This window comes from Ovis canadensis, chromosome 5 (assembly GCF_042477335.2).
Source record: "Ovis canadensis isolate MfBH-ARS-UI-01 breed Bighorn chromosome 5, ARS-UI_OviCan_v2, whole genome shotgun sequence".
NCBI classification, from domain to species: domain Eukaryota; kingdom Metazoa; phylum Chordata; class Mammalia; order Artiodactyla; family Bovidae; genus Ovis; species Ovis canadensis.
This window is the reverse complement of record NC_091249.1, coordinates 106,927,905-106,948,691: the sequence shown is the minus strand read 5'-3', so window position 1 is coordinate 106,948,691 and position 20,787 is coordinate 106,927,905. Positions and strand designations below refer to the sequence as shown.

The following is a 20,787-nucleotide window of genomic DNA, read 5'->3' as shown; positions in this document are numbered from 1 at the left end:
AATACAAATAATATCTGTTAATACTACCGGGTAATAAACTGATTACCTTCTAGCATAAAAGACTAGAGCATTAGGTGCAAATCTCTTACTGAAGCTAAACTGAAAGAATGATGTCCCCAGTTCTGTGTTGGAATGACAGGCTGAAGGTCTTGCACTTGAAATTAAGGACTCTTATGTTACTGAAGGTCCCCTCAGTTACAATGACAAATTTAACAATGAGAAATTTCTTAAGGAATTTGACTATTAAAAATTATTGAATTTTAATAGTAGCACCCAGAAGCCTCTGAATGATGGCTGGAAAAGGAGCAGTGTCGCAGATTTTATTCTGTGGAGTCAAAATACAGCGGGGAAAGTCAGGTAACTGACTCACCATTTGTTCTGCACCCAGAGCTGTTTTCCTATACTTATGACTCTGAGCTTTGCTAATATATTTACTGTCTCCAATCTAAGTTCAGTTCAGTTCAGTCGTTCAGTCGTGTCTGACTCTGTGCGACCCCATGAACCGCAGCATGCCAGGCCTCCCTGTCCATCACCAACTGCCAGAGTTTGTCCATTGAGTCGGTGATGCCATCCAATCATCTCATCTTCTGTCGTCCCCTTCTCCTGCCTTCAATCTTTCCCAGCATCAGGGGCTTTTCCAATGAGTCAGCTCTTCGCATGGGGTGGCCAAAGTATTGGAGTTTCAGCTTCAACATCAGTCCTTCCAATGAACACCCAGGACTGATCTCCTTTAGGAAGGACTGGTTGGATCTCCTTGCAGTCCAAGGGACTCTCAAGAGTCTTCTCCAACACCACAGTTCAAAAGCATCAATTCTTTGGTGCTCAGCTTTCTTTATAGTCTGACTCTCACATCCATACATGACCACTGGAAAAACCATAGCCTTGACTAGATGGACCTATGTTGGCAAAGTAATATCTCTACTTTTTAATATCCAAGTTATCCTGTGGCCAAAGCCACACATTTATGAAATATTTCACCATCATAATATCTTTTCAGAGTCCCTTAAAACAGCCTTTCTGTCTGTCTTGTGCCAATCCCTGAGATCTTTGTGCCTATCATAGACTCAAAAATCTGTCCCTAAACCTTCACCCTTAGACCAACTCTTGCTATCTAAATTATTTCTTCAGGCCATTGGATATTTACTGCCTCAAGTGGCATCACGGATGTTATACCAAGCAGGGAAAATGTTAGGAAGTGGCCTAATGTAACAGTGAAGGTCAAGCCCCAGCATCCTAGCTGTGTGACTTTGGGGGAATCTACTTGTTCCACGCTGTGGTTTCTACAGCTATCAGCCAGATAACATATTCACCTTACACTTGTGAGGTTAGTATGTTATCTGTGACATAGTAAGTGTTCAATAACTGGAGTCATCTAGATTTTCTTTTGTAATTTAAGTTCTGCCCTCAAGACCCGCAGGATTCTAGAAACTGGTTGTCCCTAGCTCTAAGGGGATTTTGACAGCATAGACAGTGGTTGAGGAAAATGTTTCCAGCGAGCAGTAAGAAACAGATTACGTCTGAAAAAGATTTAGTTATGAGTATATAGGCTTCTGTGCTGAATCATCCCCTATGTCAGTTGTTACATAATAGCTAAATAAAATAGTGTGAGATACTAATATCATTAACAGTTAAGAACCACAAGGCCAACTTCCTTAAAATGAGTTTCCTTGTAAAAGGCTTATTCGTACTTTTTTGGACCAGAGAAATACAAGATTGTTGTATCATGAAGGCAGTGAATGGTTTGTGATCAAGTTACAGGAAAAGCTTTGAGTGGACTGGGCTCCTGATTTCAAATCCAACCTGGTACAACCTTTCCAAAAGTTTTCTTATGTCTAGGATGGAGACAGCAGACTCCCAGAGACCTTAGGGGGATTAAAACAAGTATGAGTTTTAGATGCCAGTTTTATAGACCAATAAGCTACTACTTGTCAATGTTAGTATTATTCATAGAATCTAAATGCTTATTCAACATTGTTACATGTTAATTCTATGATGGTGTTTTAGAGTTAAGGGAAATATGGATGTTCAGGTTTCCTAAAAAGTTGAGTAGGGAGAACACTGGACTTAGCGTCTAAAGTCTAGATTTGCCTTTCATCCTGTTACTTGCTAGCTTCTTATGTGATTTGGTGCAAGTCACACTGAATCCCAAATTGTTTCTCACCTGCAATCTAAGTGGATAACATGCTTTCACCAACTTCACAGGGTCATCATGAGGAAGTACTGAACAGCACTCTGTACCCTGGAAGCTCTATAGTTATTCATTTACTCATTCATTGAACAAATCCTTCCTGAGTGCCTGCTCCATCCCAGACACTGTGTCCTGTGCTGGGACAGAGTCCTCCCCTCATGGGGGTTATAGCCAATGGAAAAATTCCTACAATAATCCAGTCAGTTCAGTTCAGTCACTCAGTTGTGTCCGACTTTTTGTGACCCCATGAACCGCAGCACACCAGGCCTCCCTGTCCATCACCAACTCCCAGAATCCACCCAAACCCATGTCCATTGATGAACCACAGCACGTCAGGCCTCCCTGTCCATCACCAACTCCAGGAGTCCACCCAAACCCATGTTCATTGAGTCAGTGATGCCATCCAACCATCTCATCTTCTGTCGTCCCCTTCTCCTCCTGCCCTCAATATTTCCTAGCATTGGGGTCTTTTCCAATGAGTCACCTCTTCACGTCAGGTGGCCAAAGGATTGGAGTTTCAGCTTCAACATCAGTCCTTCCAATAAACACCCAGGACTGATCTCCTTTAGGACGGACTGGTTGGATCTCTTTGCAGTCCAAGGGACTCTCAAGAGTCTTCTCCAACACCACAGTTCAAAAGCATCAATTCTTTGGCACTCAGCTTTCTTTACAGTCCAACTTTCACATCCATACATGAACACTGGAAAAGCCATAGCCTTGATTAGATGGACCTTTGTTGCCAAAGTAATGTCTCTGCTTTTTAATATGCTGTCTAGGTTGGTCATAACTTTCCTTCGAAGGTGTAAGCATCTTTTAATTTCATGGCTGCAGTCACCATCTGCAGTGATTCTGGAGCCCAGAAAAATAAAGTCAGCCACTGTTTCCCCATCTATTTCCCATGAAGTGATGGGACCAGATGCCATGAACTTTAAGCCAACTTTTTTACTCTCCTCTTTCACCTTCATCAAGAGCCTCTTTAGTTTTTTTCACTTCCTGCCATAAGGGTGGTGTCATCTGCATATCTGAGGTTATTGATATTTTTCCCAGCAATCTTGATTCCAGCTTGTGCTTCATCCAGCCCAGCGTTTCTCATGATGTACTCTGCATATAAGTTAAATAAGGCAGATAACAATATACAGCCTTGACGTACTCCTTTTCCTATTTGGAACCAATCTGTTGTTCCATGTCCAGTTCTAACTGTTGCTTCCTGACCTGCATACAGAATTTTTTTTTCTTTTTTTTTTTTCTTTTTTTTTTTTTAGTTTTTTATTTTTTAAATTTTAAAATCTTTAATTCTTACATGCATTCTGCATACAGATTTATTAACCCATGAGTAGCGTAATGATTAGTACTACTACATGAGAGAACAAATGCCAGGAGAAAATAACGAAGAAACCTGTTTCTGATTGGGATGTTGAGCAAAACATCCTTTAGCAAATTATATTTTTTATCTAAGACCTGAAAGATAGTAAGTATCTATCAGGCAAAACAAGAGGGGGAAGAGAATAGGAAGGAGGGGCTTTTTAAGCAGAGAAGCTGGTTGGAAGATGCTAAGACTGGAAGCAGAAAAGAACTTCTAGCAAGAGGACGGCTGGAACAGAGTGGAGGCCAAAAATGAAGTTGGAAGGATGGTAAGTTCTGTATGCCAGGTTAGAGATTTGGGGTCTTATTATAGGTGTGGTTGAAAGGTGTTGAGATGTGTAAAGCAAAGAAGGGAGGAAATTAAATCTGCATTTTTAAAAGGTCAGTCTGGCCAAAGTACAGAGAGTTCATGGAGGACCCAGAAGCATGGAGAGCCCAGTTGGGAAGTTATTACAGCTGCATAGCAAGGAAATTGTCGTAGCTTATCAAGGATGGAGACACAGAAGACAGATTCGTGGTATATTTTGGAGGAGAATTAATTGGACTTGGTGGTGATCTTGGATGGAGAACGAGGTATGGAGAATGATTTCTCAGTGTCTTGCTGGAGGAAATGTCAAATAGTGGAGCCCTTAACCCCCATGATAAAGCCTGAGGGAGGGGCACCCTGAGCAGGAGAAGCTCAAGGCCCATTAAAGTGCTAACACGGGGATGTCTGTGAGGTGTCCAAGTGGAGGTGACCAAAGTCAGCAGGAGGAGGGCTCTGCCACCCACACCAAGTCATCCAGCTGCTCACCACATACTGATGAGGACCAACAATATGTCTGAGCTTGTACTTCAGTGCTGGAGGTTTAAAAACCAGTGTTACAAATGGCTGTGATCTTACAGAGCTTATTATATTCTAGTAACTGGTAGTAGTTGCACAGGTGATTGTTAAAGTCAAAGGCAATAACTTGATCTAGAGCATGGCTGAGAAAATTCAGATGGATGCAGGGGTGTTAATATCCCTCAAATTATATGCTATAACTCTTCCAATCCCCAGGGTGCTCAGCCTGGAGCCCCACTCATATTTTTCTTTAAATCATGTAGACCATAGTTATCAACTATAGTTTCAGGTTGGACAAAACAGAAAGAATGAAACAAGATTTTATTCTAAGGGAGACAGATCTTGTATAAAGATTTATTTTCTGAGGATGAAGATTGTCACTGTAATGGTTTCCTTGGTGATGGTCCTGATTTACCTTTTCTAGGCTGGGAATCGCTGTGTTAAAAAATAACCATTTTTTCCCTTAATTTATTTATTTTTAATTGAAGCATAATTACAATATTGGGTTGGATTTCTGCCATACATCACCATGGGTCAGCCGTATTAAACATTGTGGTCACACTGACTCCCTTAAAGGATGCATTGTGACACATTACTATTAGGCCTGTATTTACATTAAAAACATTTTTTTTAATCTGTCTTGCTGTCAAAATGGGAATATCAAAATGGGAAATTGGGATCATTGTTCTATTGAACCCAGGTCTAGGCATACAAAAACAAGGCCTTATATTTGTATGGGGGATGTGGAGAGTTTTGAGGGAGCCCCCAAATGATTATGTAAGAAAAACCAAATTCCATAAGGCAGTCTTTATATTTAGCATAGATACTTACGTGTCATGGAGGTGAGTAGAGTGTTGAGGAGGAATATAGGTTGGCAGTTTTAAGTATGTTGTTATTTAGTTGCTTAAGTCATGTCTGACTCTTTGTGACTCCATGGACTAACCCACCAGGCTCCTCTGTGGGATTTTCAGGCAAGAATACTGGAGTGGGTTGCCACTTCCTTATCCAAGGTGATTTAAGTATATCAATATCATAACTGTCATACCTAACACTTGCATAGTAGTTTATAATTTTCTGAGGCCCACTCATATTTTTCCTTAAATTATGTAGACCATAGTTATCAACTATAGTTTCAGGTTGGACAAAACAGAAAGAATGAAACAGGATTTTATTCTAAGGGAGACAGATCTTGTGTAAAGAATGATTTCCTGAGGATGAAGATTGTCACTGTAATGGTTTCCTTGGTGATGTTCCTGATTTACCTTTTCTAGGAATCCTTAATAACAGCATAGACTCATTAGATGAGATTGGCCTCACTCATCAGTCAAATGAGAAATGGTATTAATACATATGAAAGTATATATAGGCCCTTCCCTCTTGCAGATGAAGCAAAGAAAAAGCACTGATGTTAGAATCAGACAGCCTTGGTTGTAATCCTGACTCCGTCTCTTGCTTGTTGTATACCCATGGGCAGCTTATGTGACGCCTCTTCCTTCATCTTTAGAGGGAGCTCGGGAAATGTTAAGGGATAATATGAAGTTTTAAGATGATTTAATAATAACTTGTCTCCTACATCCTGCAGCTTTCCTGTGAGACCTCCATCCTTCCCTAATATTCTAAAATTGAATCTTATGAACAAGAGAGAATATGGGACCAAGGATAAAATTGAAGCCCAATTTAAGACTCACCTTTTCCTAAACCCATTGAAGTGAAGTGAAGTCACTCAGTTGTGTTGGACTCTTTATGACCCCATGGACTGTAGCCTACCAGGCTCCTTAGTCCATGGGATTTTCCGGGCAAGAGTACCGAAGTGGGTTACCATTTCCTTCTCCAGGAGATCTTACCGACCCAGGGATCAAACCCGGGTCTCCCGCATTGTAGGCGGACGCTTTACTGTCTGAGCTACCAGGGAAGCCAATTAGTCTAGTGTAAATTTTTAGCAGCATTTATAAGTCTAAAACTAGTTAAGTCAGCTGAAATCATAGACCATCTTTTTTATAGTTGACCAGATGAAATGTCAGATTAATCTCTATGATTTAAATTAAATTAATATAAGAAGCATGCAATGGAGTTTTTACATACCAGGACAGGGTTACAATATTAAGATCAGAAAATATGATAATAATAATAGTATTTATTAATCTTTACTGTCACTTCAATATTTAAGGGGACATTTAGGAAAACACACTTAATCTTTATTTCCCATTTGATAAGCTTTATTTAAATTTTACTCTTTTAACTACTTTGTGGTATTTAGATGAGCTATTGCCTTGCTACTGTAGAAAAGCACAATTAACATGGATTGATCTGTGTCTCTTTAACAGGGACAAGTGATCCATACGTGAAGTTTAAAATTGGAAGAAAAGAAGTTTTTAGAAGTAAAATAATACACAAGAACCTCAATCCTGTGTGGGAGGAGAAAGCTTGCCTTCTTGTTGATCATCTTAGGGAACCATTATATATAAAGGTGAGCAATTTATTTGTTTTTTACTAATGTAATCTGATGCAGAAACTCTCATTTAATGTTTTTTTAATCATGTCTCTCTGTCTGATAAGTTTTTCCACCAGAGATATATTCTGCTATACTCAATTCTAATCTGTTGGTGATGAGAGAAAATGAGCTATATTCACCAGGAGGAGTTCATGGGAGCACTTTTCTTCCAGACAGTTCTATTTCCAGTCATTTTTAGAAGGACTATAAAGTTCATCTCCTGCTGCTTGGTGCAGTTAATGAATTTAACACACTTTGGGATCATATAAAAACAAGTCTTCATGTAATAGAGCAGGAATAAGATCTTGCACAGAACACAGTCTTTGTGTTTAAGAATTATTTTAACATCAGGGGTCTACCATTCCTGGCTGCAAACAAAATGCTTTACTTGGAAGGTGAGGAAGTTAAAGATAATAGAGGGAGAAAGACGCCTGTCTCTATTACATTATCAAAGATGCAAAAAAAAGAGTATTTCCTCTCATTTGATGTAGTTTTGAAAAAAGAGAAAGAAGAATTTATGGAAAGAGTTAACCGTAATTCCTCATTTTACTTTCAAATAAGGAAAAAATAACTGACTTCCCTTTAATTCATATCTCTGGATACTTATTTTCTTTTTGGCTCCTATGTTCTGACTATCCATCCAGTGACCAAACCTTTTTCTACTTTGACCACATCACATGCCCCACCTTTTTCTCACACTAGCCCCAAATCTCACAGGAGCCCTTCTTCAACAATCTCTGCACTGCCTTCTCCCCCTCAAATCTTCATTGTGTTGATTCCAGTCATTTCTCTTTTCCACAAACAGGGAAAAAGAATCAAGATGCTATTAAAATTATAGCAGGACAGTGTATAAAGTCGATGACAAGAGAATCTCCAAGTATAGACTTAATAAATTTCTAGAAGTCGTTATGGCGTGAACAGACCTATATTTGCATAAGAAATAAACCTGTGTTTGCATAAGAAACTGTCTCAAGTGGACGTTGGTTAAAGGAAATCTGTTGCACAGAATTAGTTTACTCTCTTTTAGCAATCATTATATGATGACCTGCGTATTCATGGCCAACGCTCCCCCCACTGAAGGGAAGACCTCGATGGTCAGAAATGTTAGAGAGAAAGAAATGTCTACATGAGAAAAATACCCTTACAATACATAGCTAGGATAAGGGATCAAAAAGAAATTTTGGAAAAGATAAGTGGGATGTAAAGAAGTTTTTTTGTAGGGAGGTTTAGAAGAAATAAGTTAGAGCATCTGTAACCATAAAGGAAATGGATAAGAAAGGAGAGCAGAGTTAATAAGGAAAGCACTAGATTGCTGGCATCTCGTTTAATGTCCCTTAAAAGAAAAGTTATGGAAGAAAGGGACTAATTTCTAGGACCTGTTTGTTTAATGGGATATTCCCCTACGACAGAACCATGTGGAGCGCCACTCTTTAAAAGGGTCGCAAATGAACAGCCAGGCATTACATTAAATAATGCTTAGTCCCTCTGCTGTTCCTTTGTGTTCGAGAACGAGGATTCATTTATGTAGAAATCCAGATGTCGAATGTGTATTTCAAAATGAATATTATAATAGGCTCAAAAGCAAACAAAAATCTGAAGTACACAGAAAAATTGGTGGCAAAAAATTTTGGTTTGAGAAAGCAAGTATATACATATACGCACTAAAAATAGACACAGTAACACTGCTTAGAGACCACAAGGCCTGGTTAATGACACGTTGGGAGCAAAGAAGCTGGGAGAGAAAACGCAAGGGTTGTTTTTGTTTTCACCACTTTGAGCACAGCACAGCTCAAAGCATGGATCAAGCTAAGGACCATATAACTGTCTTGTCCCAAATTATTTCTTAGTAAGTTTTAAAAGAATGTCGTGTCATAAACCAGTGACCTTCAATCCTGACTGTAAATCAGAATTATCACTAAAATTTTAAAGAATCTAGGGATCTAAGTCTCTCCCCTAAAGGTTCTGATTCAGGACCTCTGAGTTGGAGTCCATGCTTCTGTTTCTGAAAATGTATTGCTATGTATAGAATATTTAAATGTATAGATAAATAAATTTAAACTATCGATAGAATTTAAAATTTTAAATGTATAGATAAATAAACTTGGTCAGAATAAGGCATTTCTTGTTCTGAACTCACTTGAGAATGAAAAGGGGTATTACTCAGTCCCAATCAGCTTCTATCTAATATTACCTAATGTTTCCAACTCATGGAGCAGAGGGTCTAAAAATGTATTTCTTTGTATAGAAACAAAATGTATTCTGTTTCTGTGATGTAATGTTTGAGGAGGGAGACACTTTTCTAGACATTTGAATGGAAACACCTGAATAGTTGGAATGGAAATATTTCACAACCATAAACAGTAGAGGACCCAAACAAAATTATTTCAGAGTTAGATGTTTGTATTATCTTACATGCTTTGTCTTGAATGGTTCAAAAATATTTCCTAAGTGCATGAATCAAGAATCTCAATTGTTTTAGACAAAAAATAAATAGTAAAGAAAAACAAGGCTGTTCAGTTCAGTCTCTCAGTCGTGTCCGACTCTTTGCAACCCCATGAACCGCAGCACGCCAGGCCACCCTGTCCATCACCAACTCCTGGAGTCCACCCAAACCCATGTCCATCGAGTCGATGATGTCATCCAACCATCTCAGCCTCTGTCATCCCCTTCTCCTCCTGCCCTCAATCTTTCCCAGCATCAGGGTCTTTTCCAATGAGTCAGCTCTTTGCGTCAGATGGCCAAAGGATTGGAGTTTCAGCTTCAACATCAGTCCTTCCAATGAACACCCAGGACAGATCTCCCTTAGGATGGACTGGTTGGATCTCCTTGCAGTCCAAGGGACTCTCAAGAGTCTTCTCCAACACCACAGTTCAAAAGCATCAGTTCTTCGGTGCTCAGCTTTCTTTATAGTCCAGCTCTCACATCCATACATGACTACAGGAAAAACCATAGCCTTTACTAGATGGACCTTTGTTAGCAAAGTAATGTCTCTGCTTTTGAATATGCTATCTAGGTTGGTCATAACTTTCCTTCCAAGGAGTAAGTGTCTTTTAATTTCATGGCTGCAGTCACCATCTGCAGTGATTTTGGAGCCCAGAAAAATAGAGTCAGCCATTGTTTCTACTGTTTCCCCATCTATCTGCCATGAAGTGATGGGACCAGATGCCATGATCTTAGTTTTCTGAATGTTGAGCTTTAAGCCAACTTTTTCACTCTCCTCTTTCACTTTCATCAAGAGCCTCTTTAGTTCTTCACTTTCTGCCATAAGAGTGGTGTCATCTGCATATCTGAGGTTCTTGATATTTCTCCCGGCAATCTTGATTCCAGCTTGTGCTTCCTCCAGCCCAGCGTTTCTCATGATATACTCTGCATATAAGTTAAATAAGCAGGGTGACAATATACAGCCTTAACGTACTCCTTTTCCTATTTGGAACCAATCTGTTGTTCCATGTCCAGTTCTAACTGTTGCTTCCTGACCTGCATACAGATTTCTCAAGAGGCAGGTGAGGTGTTTTGTTTTTAACTTATGGATAAAGACCATGTGAAGGTATTGAGTCTTAGAAAGATGGAATTTGCAGTCACAGCTTCATCATAATACTAACTACCATTTACAGAGCGTAATACTCTTGCCTGGAAAATCCCATGGGCGGAGGAGCCTTGTGGGCTGCAGTCCATGGGGTCACTAAGAGTCGGACACAACTGAGCGACTTCACTTTCACTTTTCACTTTCATGCATTGGAGGAAGAAATGGCAGCCCACTCCAGTGTTCTTGCCTGGAGAATCCCAGGGATGGGGGAGCCTGGTGGGCTGCCGTCTATGGGGTCACACAGAGTTGGACATAACTGAAGTGACGCAGCAGCAGCAGCAGCTGCAGTTGCAGTGCTAATTGCCAGACCTACATTGTCTCATGTAATCCTTTCAATAACCCTGTGAGTAAGTCTTCTCACCTCCATTTTACAGGTAAATGAAGCTCCCAGAGATGAAGGGTTTGCTGAAGTCCTCCCAGCAATTAAGCAGCATAGCTTCTGTCTTCCATTAGAGATAACCAGTTGCAATGGCCACAGTTAGGTTTTATTTATCTTATAATGTCAGTTTTATGACTTGAAGTTTAATTATTCTTTTATAGTGAAATTGTTGTTTTGAAACTGCCTAGGTGTGAAATGCATCATAGACATACTTGTATGGGTAGCATCTTATCTCTTGGGCCAAGGGTACCTGGGTACCTATGTGAGCTGAGTACCTTTCCGTTTCCTATTCCCATTATGTCTTCTCGCTTCACTCACATGCCACTCTCTCTCACTGTCTTCCTAAGCATCTTACATAAAATAGTTCCCGTCACTCCTGTTCCCTCCAATATTTTTCTCCGTGGCACTTCCCACCACCTAACACAGTTTTTATTGTCTGCAGCCCATCGTATATTAAGGATCCCTCCTTTTATTTTCTTCACTGCTGTATTTCTAGTGCCCTAAGCAGTATTTGGCACATTGCAGGTGCCCATCAAATGTTTTCCAAGTAAATGAATGAATCAATGTATGAATCATTTGAACTACCCTGAATATAAACTCCCCTGAAGTCAAAATTACCTATCAACATTTCATTCATTTACGCTAATAAACTGCCATTCCTATTGAAGCCAGTGTGAGTTGAGTTTTCTGTTACTTGTACGCAAAAACATTTTAACTGATGCATTTCCTAATCCAGTTTCCATAGAAAACAATTGAATCAAGATGATAAATAAACTCATTGATCAGAATAAAGCATTCTTGTTCTGAACTCGCTTGAGAATGAAGAGAGGTGTTACTCAGTCCCAATCAGCTTCTACCTAATATTACCTAATGTTTCCAACTCATGGAGCAGAGGGTCTGTGAAAGCAAGGATCCCTTATAAATTGTTCACATTTGAATTCCCAGTGCTTTACCCAGAGTGGGTGCCCAAATTATATTTGTTCAATTTAAAGATGTTCTGTGTCTGAAATCCGTTACAAGAGGTGACTCCGACTTCTTCCTAGTCCTGGCATTTGGGGGCAATTAAAATAAATATTTGAAGCTTTGGATTCCTTATCTGACAAATGGAAGCAATGCTTTTTACACTGAGTTGTAAAGAGTGAAATTTATTAATAAAAATCCATATGATGTGTTTAAGGCAGTGCCTTATACATGGTAAATGTTGGATAAACATTAACCATCATTAACTGTGCTTATTGAATTGGGAGTAATTTTCTTATTTCATCTCTCTCCTATGCTCTGTATTTTCTGACATTTCACCTAGAGCAATAAACTGACATAATTGACAAATACTTTGTAGAGCTTGGCTGCAAATTCCATTGCTAACGGTTTCATTAACGAATGGATTCTGGTGTTTGCATTCTTCCCCATGTTAATGCCTTTGCTGATTAATAGGAATTGAGAACTAATGTAAACATCTAGCATTAGGATGGTAGAATAGACCCTCCCCATGAGACTAAACAGAGTTTGAATGTTGAATCACCCATCTGAGCTGTCTATACTGATCAAGTCACTGGATTCGCAGCTTTCCACATTATATGTGTAGATGTTCCCCAGGTGTTCTCATGGGTTATAGGTTGCTGTAGTCTCCCCAGGATTTTAATCCTTAGGCTGATACAATTAGAAGAGATTGCACAAGAGAGATTTCTCTAATTTTGGTGTAAATTTTATGTTGTAAAATAAACTACTGCAGCCGTTTGCACATACCAAGGTGTCAGTTGCATAAGATATGCCACTGAGCGGATGGCTAAAGCTCAGAAGTGTAATTGATCAAGGAGAATATTTATTGCAGGAGCGCTGTGCTTTCTACAACAAATGTACTCCTGAAAGGTTGTATGTAAATCAAATGACTGTAAATTGAATAATTTAAAAGGCATTAGAGGAGCTTATAACTTAAATAAATCCCTTGTGACTCTTCCAATTTAAGAATCCCTTTGTAATGCAAAGTATGTATTTTTTGTTTAAATATCAATTTTCTACACGGTAAGTTTGTTTGAATTGCGGTATACATATATTACTAGAGGGAAAGAAAAAGTAACTGATGCAGGATTTCTGTATATACTATTCCCTCTGCTTAGAGCTTTCTAGCTAGTGTGTCAGGAATTGGGCAGAACAGCGCTGACCAGTGGATTCTCACAGCCTGGAGAGTGCAATGGTCTGGCTCATCCTTTTAAGAGCAGACTTACATGTTCATGCTCCTTTACAGTGTGCAATACAGTGATTTTCCATTTGAAAAGGTCAGGCACACAGCTCTAAACTTCATCTACCAGCATTTTTTCTGTCTTCAAAGCTTTCCCTGATCTCCAATGTACTTTTTTTTCTATTTTGTACCCTGTTCTTATCTTTACAACAGTTATTAAAATTAGTGAATGTAACACCTGGGCACTTCCTTAAATATCATCTGTCTCTCTCACTAAACTATAAGCATTGACAATTCACCACAGTTTACTGAGTGCCTAGCACATTGTCTGGCACATAATAAGTATTTAATCAATGTTGGCTGAGGAATTTTGTGAGTAAGAAAATGTTTGTGTGTATTAGTTGCTCAGTCATGCCCGACTCTGCAACCCCATGAACTGTAGCCCACCAGGCTCCTCTGTCCATGGGATTCTCCAGGCAAGGATACTGGAGTGGGTTGCCTTTCCTTCTTCAGGGATCAAACCTGGGTCTCCTGCATTGCAGGCAGATTCTTTACCATCTGAGCCACCAGGGAAGCCCAAGAAATTGTTTAAATGGATGGAAATTAGCCAGCTCTCATTTATTTAGAGTTCTTTGAAAATGGCCCTGTCTGATCTAGCTCTGCGTTCTCTGCCCATCTTCCCTCCAGTCTCCATCTTTCTCAATTTGCTTCAGCCCCGCTGGCTACTGGCTGATTCTTGAACATGCTAATCACTTCCCGTTCTAGTTGCTTAATCCTTCTCATCATTGCAGGCTCTACACAAACACACTTTCTCCGAGAGGCCTTCCTGGACTCCCATATAAAGTATCAGCTCCCAACACACTCCCTTACGCTTTTATCTCCATGGTGCTCCTGGCAGAACTCGACATATCTATTCAGGTTTTTATTGACACTCCCAGCTGTGAAACGTAGGATCCAGAAGGTTAAGCACATTGATTGTCTTGTTCATCATAGTATGAACGTGAACCATGACAGGTACAAAAGAGACGCATGATTTTGACAGAAGAAATACAACCTTTTCTTTTTCTATTTATTGTTATTAGATACATTAATATTATCCCTGAATAATTGCTTGTATCAATAAAAACAATTTAAGCATAGTATAAATTTACAAAGTGCTATAGTCATAATATCTTAGTGTTTACTTACTGTATATGTTTAAAACAACATTGTCCTAGAATATCAGAGAATATGTCTTCAATGACCTAAAAAAAATACAGAAATTGGAGTCCTGTCTTCATCACCTACAGCCCATTACATATTTGTTAAATTCATACCAACTCAGTTTACCTTTCAGTAACACTAATACACCCTCTATAATGAGGAGTAAATATTCTTAGCCTGTGGTTCCCACATTTTTGATGATTTACTATATTTTATTTGATTTTGTTATTATTCTTCTGTAAAATTCTATTTTATTTTAAATCAGTAATTTAGTTACAAAATTAAATGGAATTTAATGTTTTAATGTTTTGTGAGAACTTAGCGTTTCAAAACAGAAAAACAAAATTTTAGAAATAAATCTGAGGAAATTGTATTGACTTTGGTGACACAGAAAAACTATTTTATAATGAAGGTGTTTTCATTTAAGGTTTATATTAGAATTGTTCATAATAATGTCTGTGTCTTTGGCTCCCTAGGTGTTTGACTATGACTTTGGACTGCAGGATGACTTTATGGGCTCAGCCTTTCTGGATCTCACACAATTGGAGTTAAACAGGTAACTTTTGCACTGTTGTAATCACTATACCTTGTTGTGAAGCTAGACCTTTGCAACAGAAAATGTCAACAGATCTGGGTTCTAGTTGATGTTCTGTCAAGCATGGTTTTGAGTCTTCATACTAGCCAGCCTTTGTCAAGTATATCTTTCTCACTTACTCAGTGGAAATAATAGCATCTTCCTGCACTATCTCATTGACAACAACTATTCAGCAAAAAGATTCTTAAGACACCTACTTTGTTTTCCAGAATGTGCCGAGAACCAGGAATCTAGACTGACACATTCTTCGCTCTCACATTGCTGGTGTGGTTGTAGTGAGGCGTGAAGAAGATTATACATGTTACTCATAATCATTAATTTAAGAATGAAGCTACCATTTGATATTGATTGGTATTGATTAATATACCACGTGTCGTAGCTCCATTGGTAAAACATCTGCCTGCAGTGCAGAAGACCTGGGTTTGATTCCTGGGTTGGGAAGATCCCCTGGAGAAGGAAATGGCAACCCACTCCAGTATCTTGCCTGGAGAATCCCATGGGCAGAGGACCCTGATGGGCTACAGTCCATGGGATCGTAAGACTCAGACACAACCTAGAGACTAAAACACCACCACAGAAGAAAAAGTAGATTTTCAAAGGGCTAAAGCAGTGTTGAAATGGGTTGCAAAGGAAGCTGTGAACTCATCTTTAGTGGTTTTAGAGATGTTTTAGATGATCGTATATGTCATATAGGAGGAATAGTGGAAAGCAGGAAAGCAGAGCAGTGGGCCGGATCACTACTTTATACTTTACATGTAAATGAAATAAATAATGGAACCCTTATGTGTTACAGTCTGAGCATGATGGCAGCTAATTGGTCTTCCAATGTCATTTGTGCCTCACGCTGGACAAAAGAGCAGCCTTTTCCTTACTTCCTACATGTCCTTCATTCTACCCCAGAATCTAGCGCAGGCCATTACTCAATTTACTCAGTGGTGGCTGGCTCTCTGCCTCTCCATGCCTGTCCTTGAAGGTGTTGTATGTGGTCAGTTATCATGAAACACCTCCAGCTAGAATGGGCTGTGCTACTCCTCTCCAAAAGCCACAGTTATTTTCTCCCTAGACCCTGAATAATGATCTGCAAATTACTAACATAAAGCAAAATCTTCTCTTTTTTGCTCTGAAATATAAATTATTGCTGAAAAATATTTTAACTAGAAATAAATGGGGATGGTTAAAAAAGAAATTCAAAGATTATACACAAGCATTTGATGTTTACTTTGCCACATTCATTATTTTATGAATTTAGTGGACTATTCCCTCCCCTCCCAACAAATTAAACATTACGTTACCACTTTAAAAACATCACATGTTCATGTATGTCATTGCATTCTGTGTACAGAAATCAGCAGCTTTTGGGTATAGGCAGATGGATAGCAATAGCAGGCAAATAAATACTTAGGCTGCTGTATAATGCATTAAGGTATTGTTTTTGAAAAGTGAGAGTGAACTCGCTCAGTCGTGTCCAACTCTTAGCGATCCCATGGATTGCAGCCTACCAGGCTCCTCCATCCATGGGACTTTCCAGGCAAGAGTACTGGAGTGGGGTGCCATTGTTTTTGAAGAAAACGATAATCATCATAAAGCAATCGCAAATATTCTTAAATCTTTATCATGTAATCATTATAGAAATGTAATTAAGATTTTGCTGTTAATTTTTTAATGTAAGCATTATTATAGGAAAATGATCCAAATAAAATTGTAACCCCATGTAAAGACATGTGTGTATACATATGTGTATATAATATGTGTGTATGTACAAATATGTATTATACACATATATAGTGACGAATGTGCATTTGTTAAAAGGATCAAGTTGTTACTCTCAAACCATGATTAGTTATAACTAAAATTAATATTGGAACAATTTGCATCACAGCTCTTATAATTTATGTATAGTAACTGTTTGCTTGGTTCCTTATGCTTCAGTTAAAACCTCTCACATCAAAAAACCATCCAAATTTCTCACAGCATCATTCCTTGAATCAGTGAATTAAGAATCATGTGAAAGAGTAGCCTAGGATTGTAAAATCTTAGCATTGGAAAGTAGCTGTGGTTCCCCCAAATTGCTTGGGCACATTTGTAAATATATAGATTTCCAGACTCCAGGCTGGATCTACAGAACCAGAGTCATCATGGGCAGAGTTCAGAATCATGCTCTTTTTAAAAGCTTCCTAGTTGATTCTGAAGTGCAGTCAGGACTGGAAGTTTTTGTTTGGACCACCTTTCCCATCAAGCCCTTTCCCCAAGCCTAGAATCTGGCTGCATCATTCACTAAAACTTAAGCTCCATGAAGACAAGTATCTTATATTTGGTCTTAACCTCTGATATTTACCCAGAACCTAGTACAGTGTTCATTACCTGTTTTGTGAGTTAAATAAATAAATGATTGAACAACCAAAGGAACATTCTTAATTTGCCAGCATTTCAAGATTCAAGTTCGATGCTAAATGTTCTACAGTCACTTAGGTTTATGGAGGACATGAACCCTTTTTTTCAGTATTAATTAAAATATGGAAACAAGATATTACCTATACATTGTCAGTTGAAGGTATATTTTGCATTATTTTCCAAAAGTTATTATGGGTAATATTCAGTAATTCATAATCTCTTTCTCAGAGATACTTTTCTAATTCTGAAGCCTTCTGAGTATTGATCACCTCTTTTAAGTGTTGGTTTCCTTGAATTTCTGAGCCTAAACAGTATTTAGGCATAGGTTTAAATAGCCAAAAATAGAAGCATTATTTTAAGTATTAGTAGCTCAGTCAGTAAACAATCTGCCTGCAGTGCAGGAGACCTGAGTTAGATCCCTGGGTCGGGAAGATCTCCTGGAGAAGGAAGTGGCAACCCACTCCATTATTCTTGCCTGGAGAATCCCATGGACGGAGAAGCCTGGCGGGCTACAGTCCATGGGGTCGCAAGAGTCAGACACATTTTAGCGACTAAACCACCACTATTCATTGTTTCAAAGTATGTTTATAATGTATATCAGGCAAACTATATATTTTCCTCCTCTCCCACTCATCCGTTTACTTTAATTATTCTCTACCTAGAAGGGTGGGGTGGGTGGGGGTTGGACGAAGGCTCAAAAGGGAGGGAATATACATATACTTAGAGCTGATTCACATTGTTGTACGGCAGAATGATTCACATTGTTGTACGGCAGAAACCAACACAACTTGTAAAGCAGTTATCCTTCAATTAAAAATAAATTTTAAAAAATCATACTCTTGGCTTAAAAAAAAAATTCTGAAGAACTAAAAGGAAGGTAGAGGTCAATAAATGACCCTCATTTAATTGTTGGACTCAAATTTGTAGAAAATAGCTACTATTGCTTTCTGTGTGTTTAAGAGCTCATAGAGATGTACCTTACAGTTTTCTCAGTACTTCTTGTACTTTCTTGGCCTTTGCAATAACTCCATGACATTTTAGAACCCCATGAAGGACTGAAACTTAGGTGTGTGAATCCAGTTATCCATTTGGCCCATGATTTTATTGGATAACTTAATATGTTGATGGTATTTTAATAACAACAAAAACTATACCAGGAAATTAAAGGAAGGCAAAATTACTTTTCTTCTTAAAAATAACAAATTGTTGATATAAGATATACTTTGGCTTATTCATTTAATGACTGTTTATAACCTTTTAAAAATTGTATATATATTTTTTTTAATTGAGGCATAGTTGACATACAATATAGGTTTCAGGTATACAACGTTGTGGTTTGACATTTATAGGCATTACAAAATGATTCCAATAAATGTAGTAACCATCTTTCATCATACCAAGTGATTACAACATTGCTGAGTATATTTTCTATGCTGTACATTACATCCCCTGTATTTATTTAATGACTGGAAGTTTATGTATCTTAATCCTCTTCGTCTATTTGATCTGTTCCCCTGCTCCCTCCCTTCCGGCAACCGTTTGTTCTGTGTATCTGTGACTCTTTCTGTTTTGTTTTGTTTGTTCATTTGTTTTGCTTTGTTTTAGATTCAGCCTGTAACTGAAATCATGTAGTATTTGTCTTTGTGTGACTTATTTCACTTAGCTTAATGCCCTCCGAGTCCATCCATACTGTTGCAAATGGCAAGATTTCGTTATTGTTATGGCCGAGTAGCATTCCTTTGTGTGTGCATACCACATCTTATTCATCCAGTCATCTGTTGGTGGAGCCTTTGGTTGCTTCCATACCTTGGCTATTGTGAACAATGCTGCAATAAACATAGGGGTACCTGTATCTCTTCCAATTAGCATTTTTGTTTTCTTTGGATAGATACCCAGGCAGGAGTGGAACTGCTTGATCATCTGGTAGTTCTATTTATAATTATTTGTGGAATCTCCATACCATTTTCCATAGTGGCCTCGCCAATTTGAATTTCCACTAACGGCGTACAAGCGTTTCTCTTTCTCAACAATCTCACCAACAGTTATTTGTTGCTTCTTTGGTATCTCATTGTATTTTGATTTGTATTTCCCTAATAATTAGTGATTTTGAGCATTGTTTTATGTGTCTGTTGGCCATGTGCATGTCCCTTCTTGCAGACATGTCTATTTAGGTCCTCTGCCCATTTTTAAATCCAATTGCTTGGGGTTTTTTGATATTCAATTATATGAGTTCTTTACACATTTTGGGTGTTAAACCCTTATTGGATGTTACCATTTGCAACTCTCTTTTCTCATTCAGTAGACTGCCTTTTGCTGCTGGTTTCCTGCATGCTCAATATCTTAACATTTTATATCATAGGCCCACGGATGTGACCTTAACACTGAAAGATCCCCATTATCCTGACCATGATCTTGGAATCATTTTGCTCTCAGTCGTCCTTACCCCTAAAGAAGGAGAACACGTGGTAAGTTCCCGCAGAGTCTGGTTGTAGCTTCCTTGCTCCCACTTGTTTGAATGTTGTGAGCCTTCTCTGAACACAGAGATAATATTAAAGAGAAGCAGCGTAAGAAAAGTCTGGCCTTTTCTTTGTTTCTATGGGTATCTTGTGTATCAGCAGTCTAGGTGTACCGTGTCTTTTGAATTCAAATTTCTTATTCTGTTCTCTAGGTCAGGACCTCTTACTGTAAATAAGAGACGTATTTGCATCTTTTACCATAATTTTATTTTCCAATTTCAGACATGTTATATTGTAGCGAACAATAGTATTCACTCAGGGATTATATTTACTGGTGAATTGAATATTTTGAATTCCACCTAGAGAAATCCAAATCCTACTGTTTTGATTGTACTGTCAAATGTACCATAACAAGGAAAATGAGGTGAAATTACAATAGAAATGCTGCTTTCTGGTATTTGTTTGATGGATGATAAGTGAGTACTTTTCATCTTCTTGGTGGGCTTCCAATATTGGCAGTACCAATTTTCTAGCCTTGGCTGTCTGTACTTCCTTGCACACCATGCTGCTATGAGAAACTGACAAGAGATACAGAAACTCCAGCACTGTTGAAGTGACGGTAAAATATATATATATAAGCAGGTTTGACCTGCATTGATATGCTTGCCAGTACACTTTCTGCTGCAATTTACCAAAGATTATTTATTAGACTCAGGGTACTTTCATGTACTAAGAGCTATTCTCATTAATTCTGATTGTAACATATTTTAAGAGTAGACATATTTAATAATTTTTAGGCAAATTTAAAAAAATTTTTCAGCAATGTGTGTATTGCTGTCTTAAAATATTGCATGATAAAAGTTGGTATATGTTTTCTGCTGGAAAGGTATTAATATTAGTGGCATTTTCCCCTAGATTGTAAGTAAATATAGTGAGTTACAGTTTCAGATGAGGAAGTGTTTTAAACTCATTGAGAAACTCACCTTTTGCAGTGTACTTTTCTCTATCCTTTCTAAAAATTAAACAATGAGCACACCTATTCATATATAATATTTGTCAAGTATGATTTAAGTCTCTATCCTTTATTCAGTGAAGAAGTAAATTTTCTTATTGAACAATTGCTATCTAATAATA

General features: G+C 38.3%; 1 protein-coding gene across 27 annotated transcripts in view; it reads left to right on the top strand.

Annotated features, from left to right (window-relative positions):
* MCTP1 (multiple C2 and transmembrane domain containing 1) overlaps nt 1-20,787 on the top strand; it is a 395,240-nt gene that overhangs the window by 130,797 nt on the left and 243,656 nt on the right. For all 27 annotated transcript variants that reach the window (XM_069590168.1, XM_069590162.1, XM_069590153.1 and 24 more), the window contains exons 3-5: nt 6,698-6,840; nt 14,688-14,767; nt 19,557-19,662. In XM_069590168.1, coding sequence (XP_069446269.1) covers nt 6,698-6,840; nt 14,688-14,767; nt 19,557-19,662 — 329 coding nt within the window. The remainder of the gene's footprint in view (nt 1-6,697; nt 6,841-14,687; nt 14,768-19,556; nt 19,663-20,787) is intronic.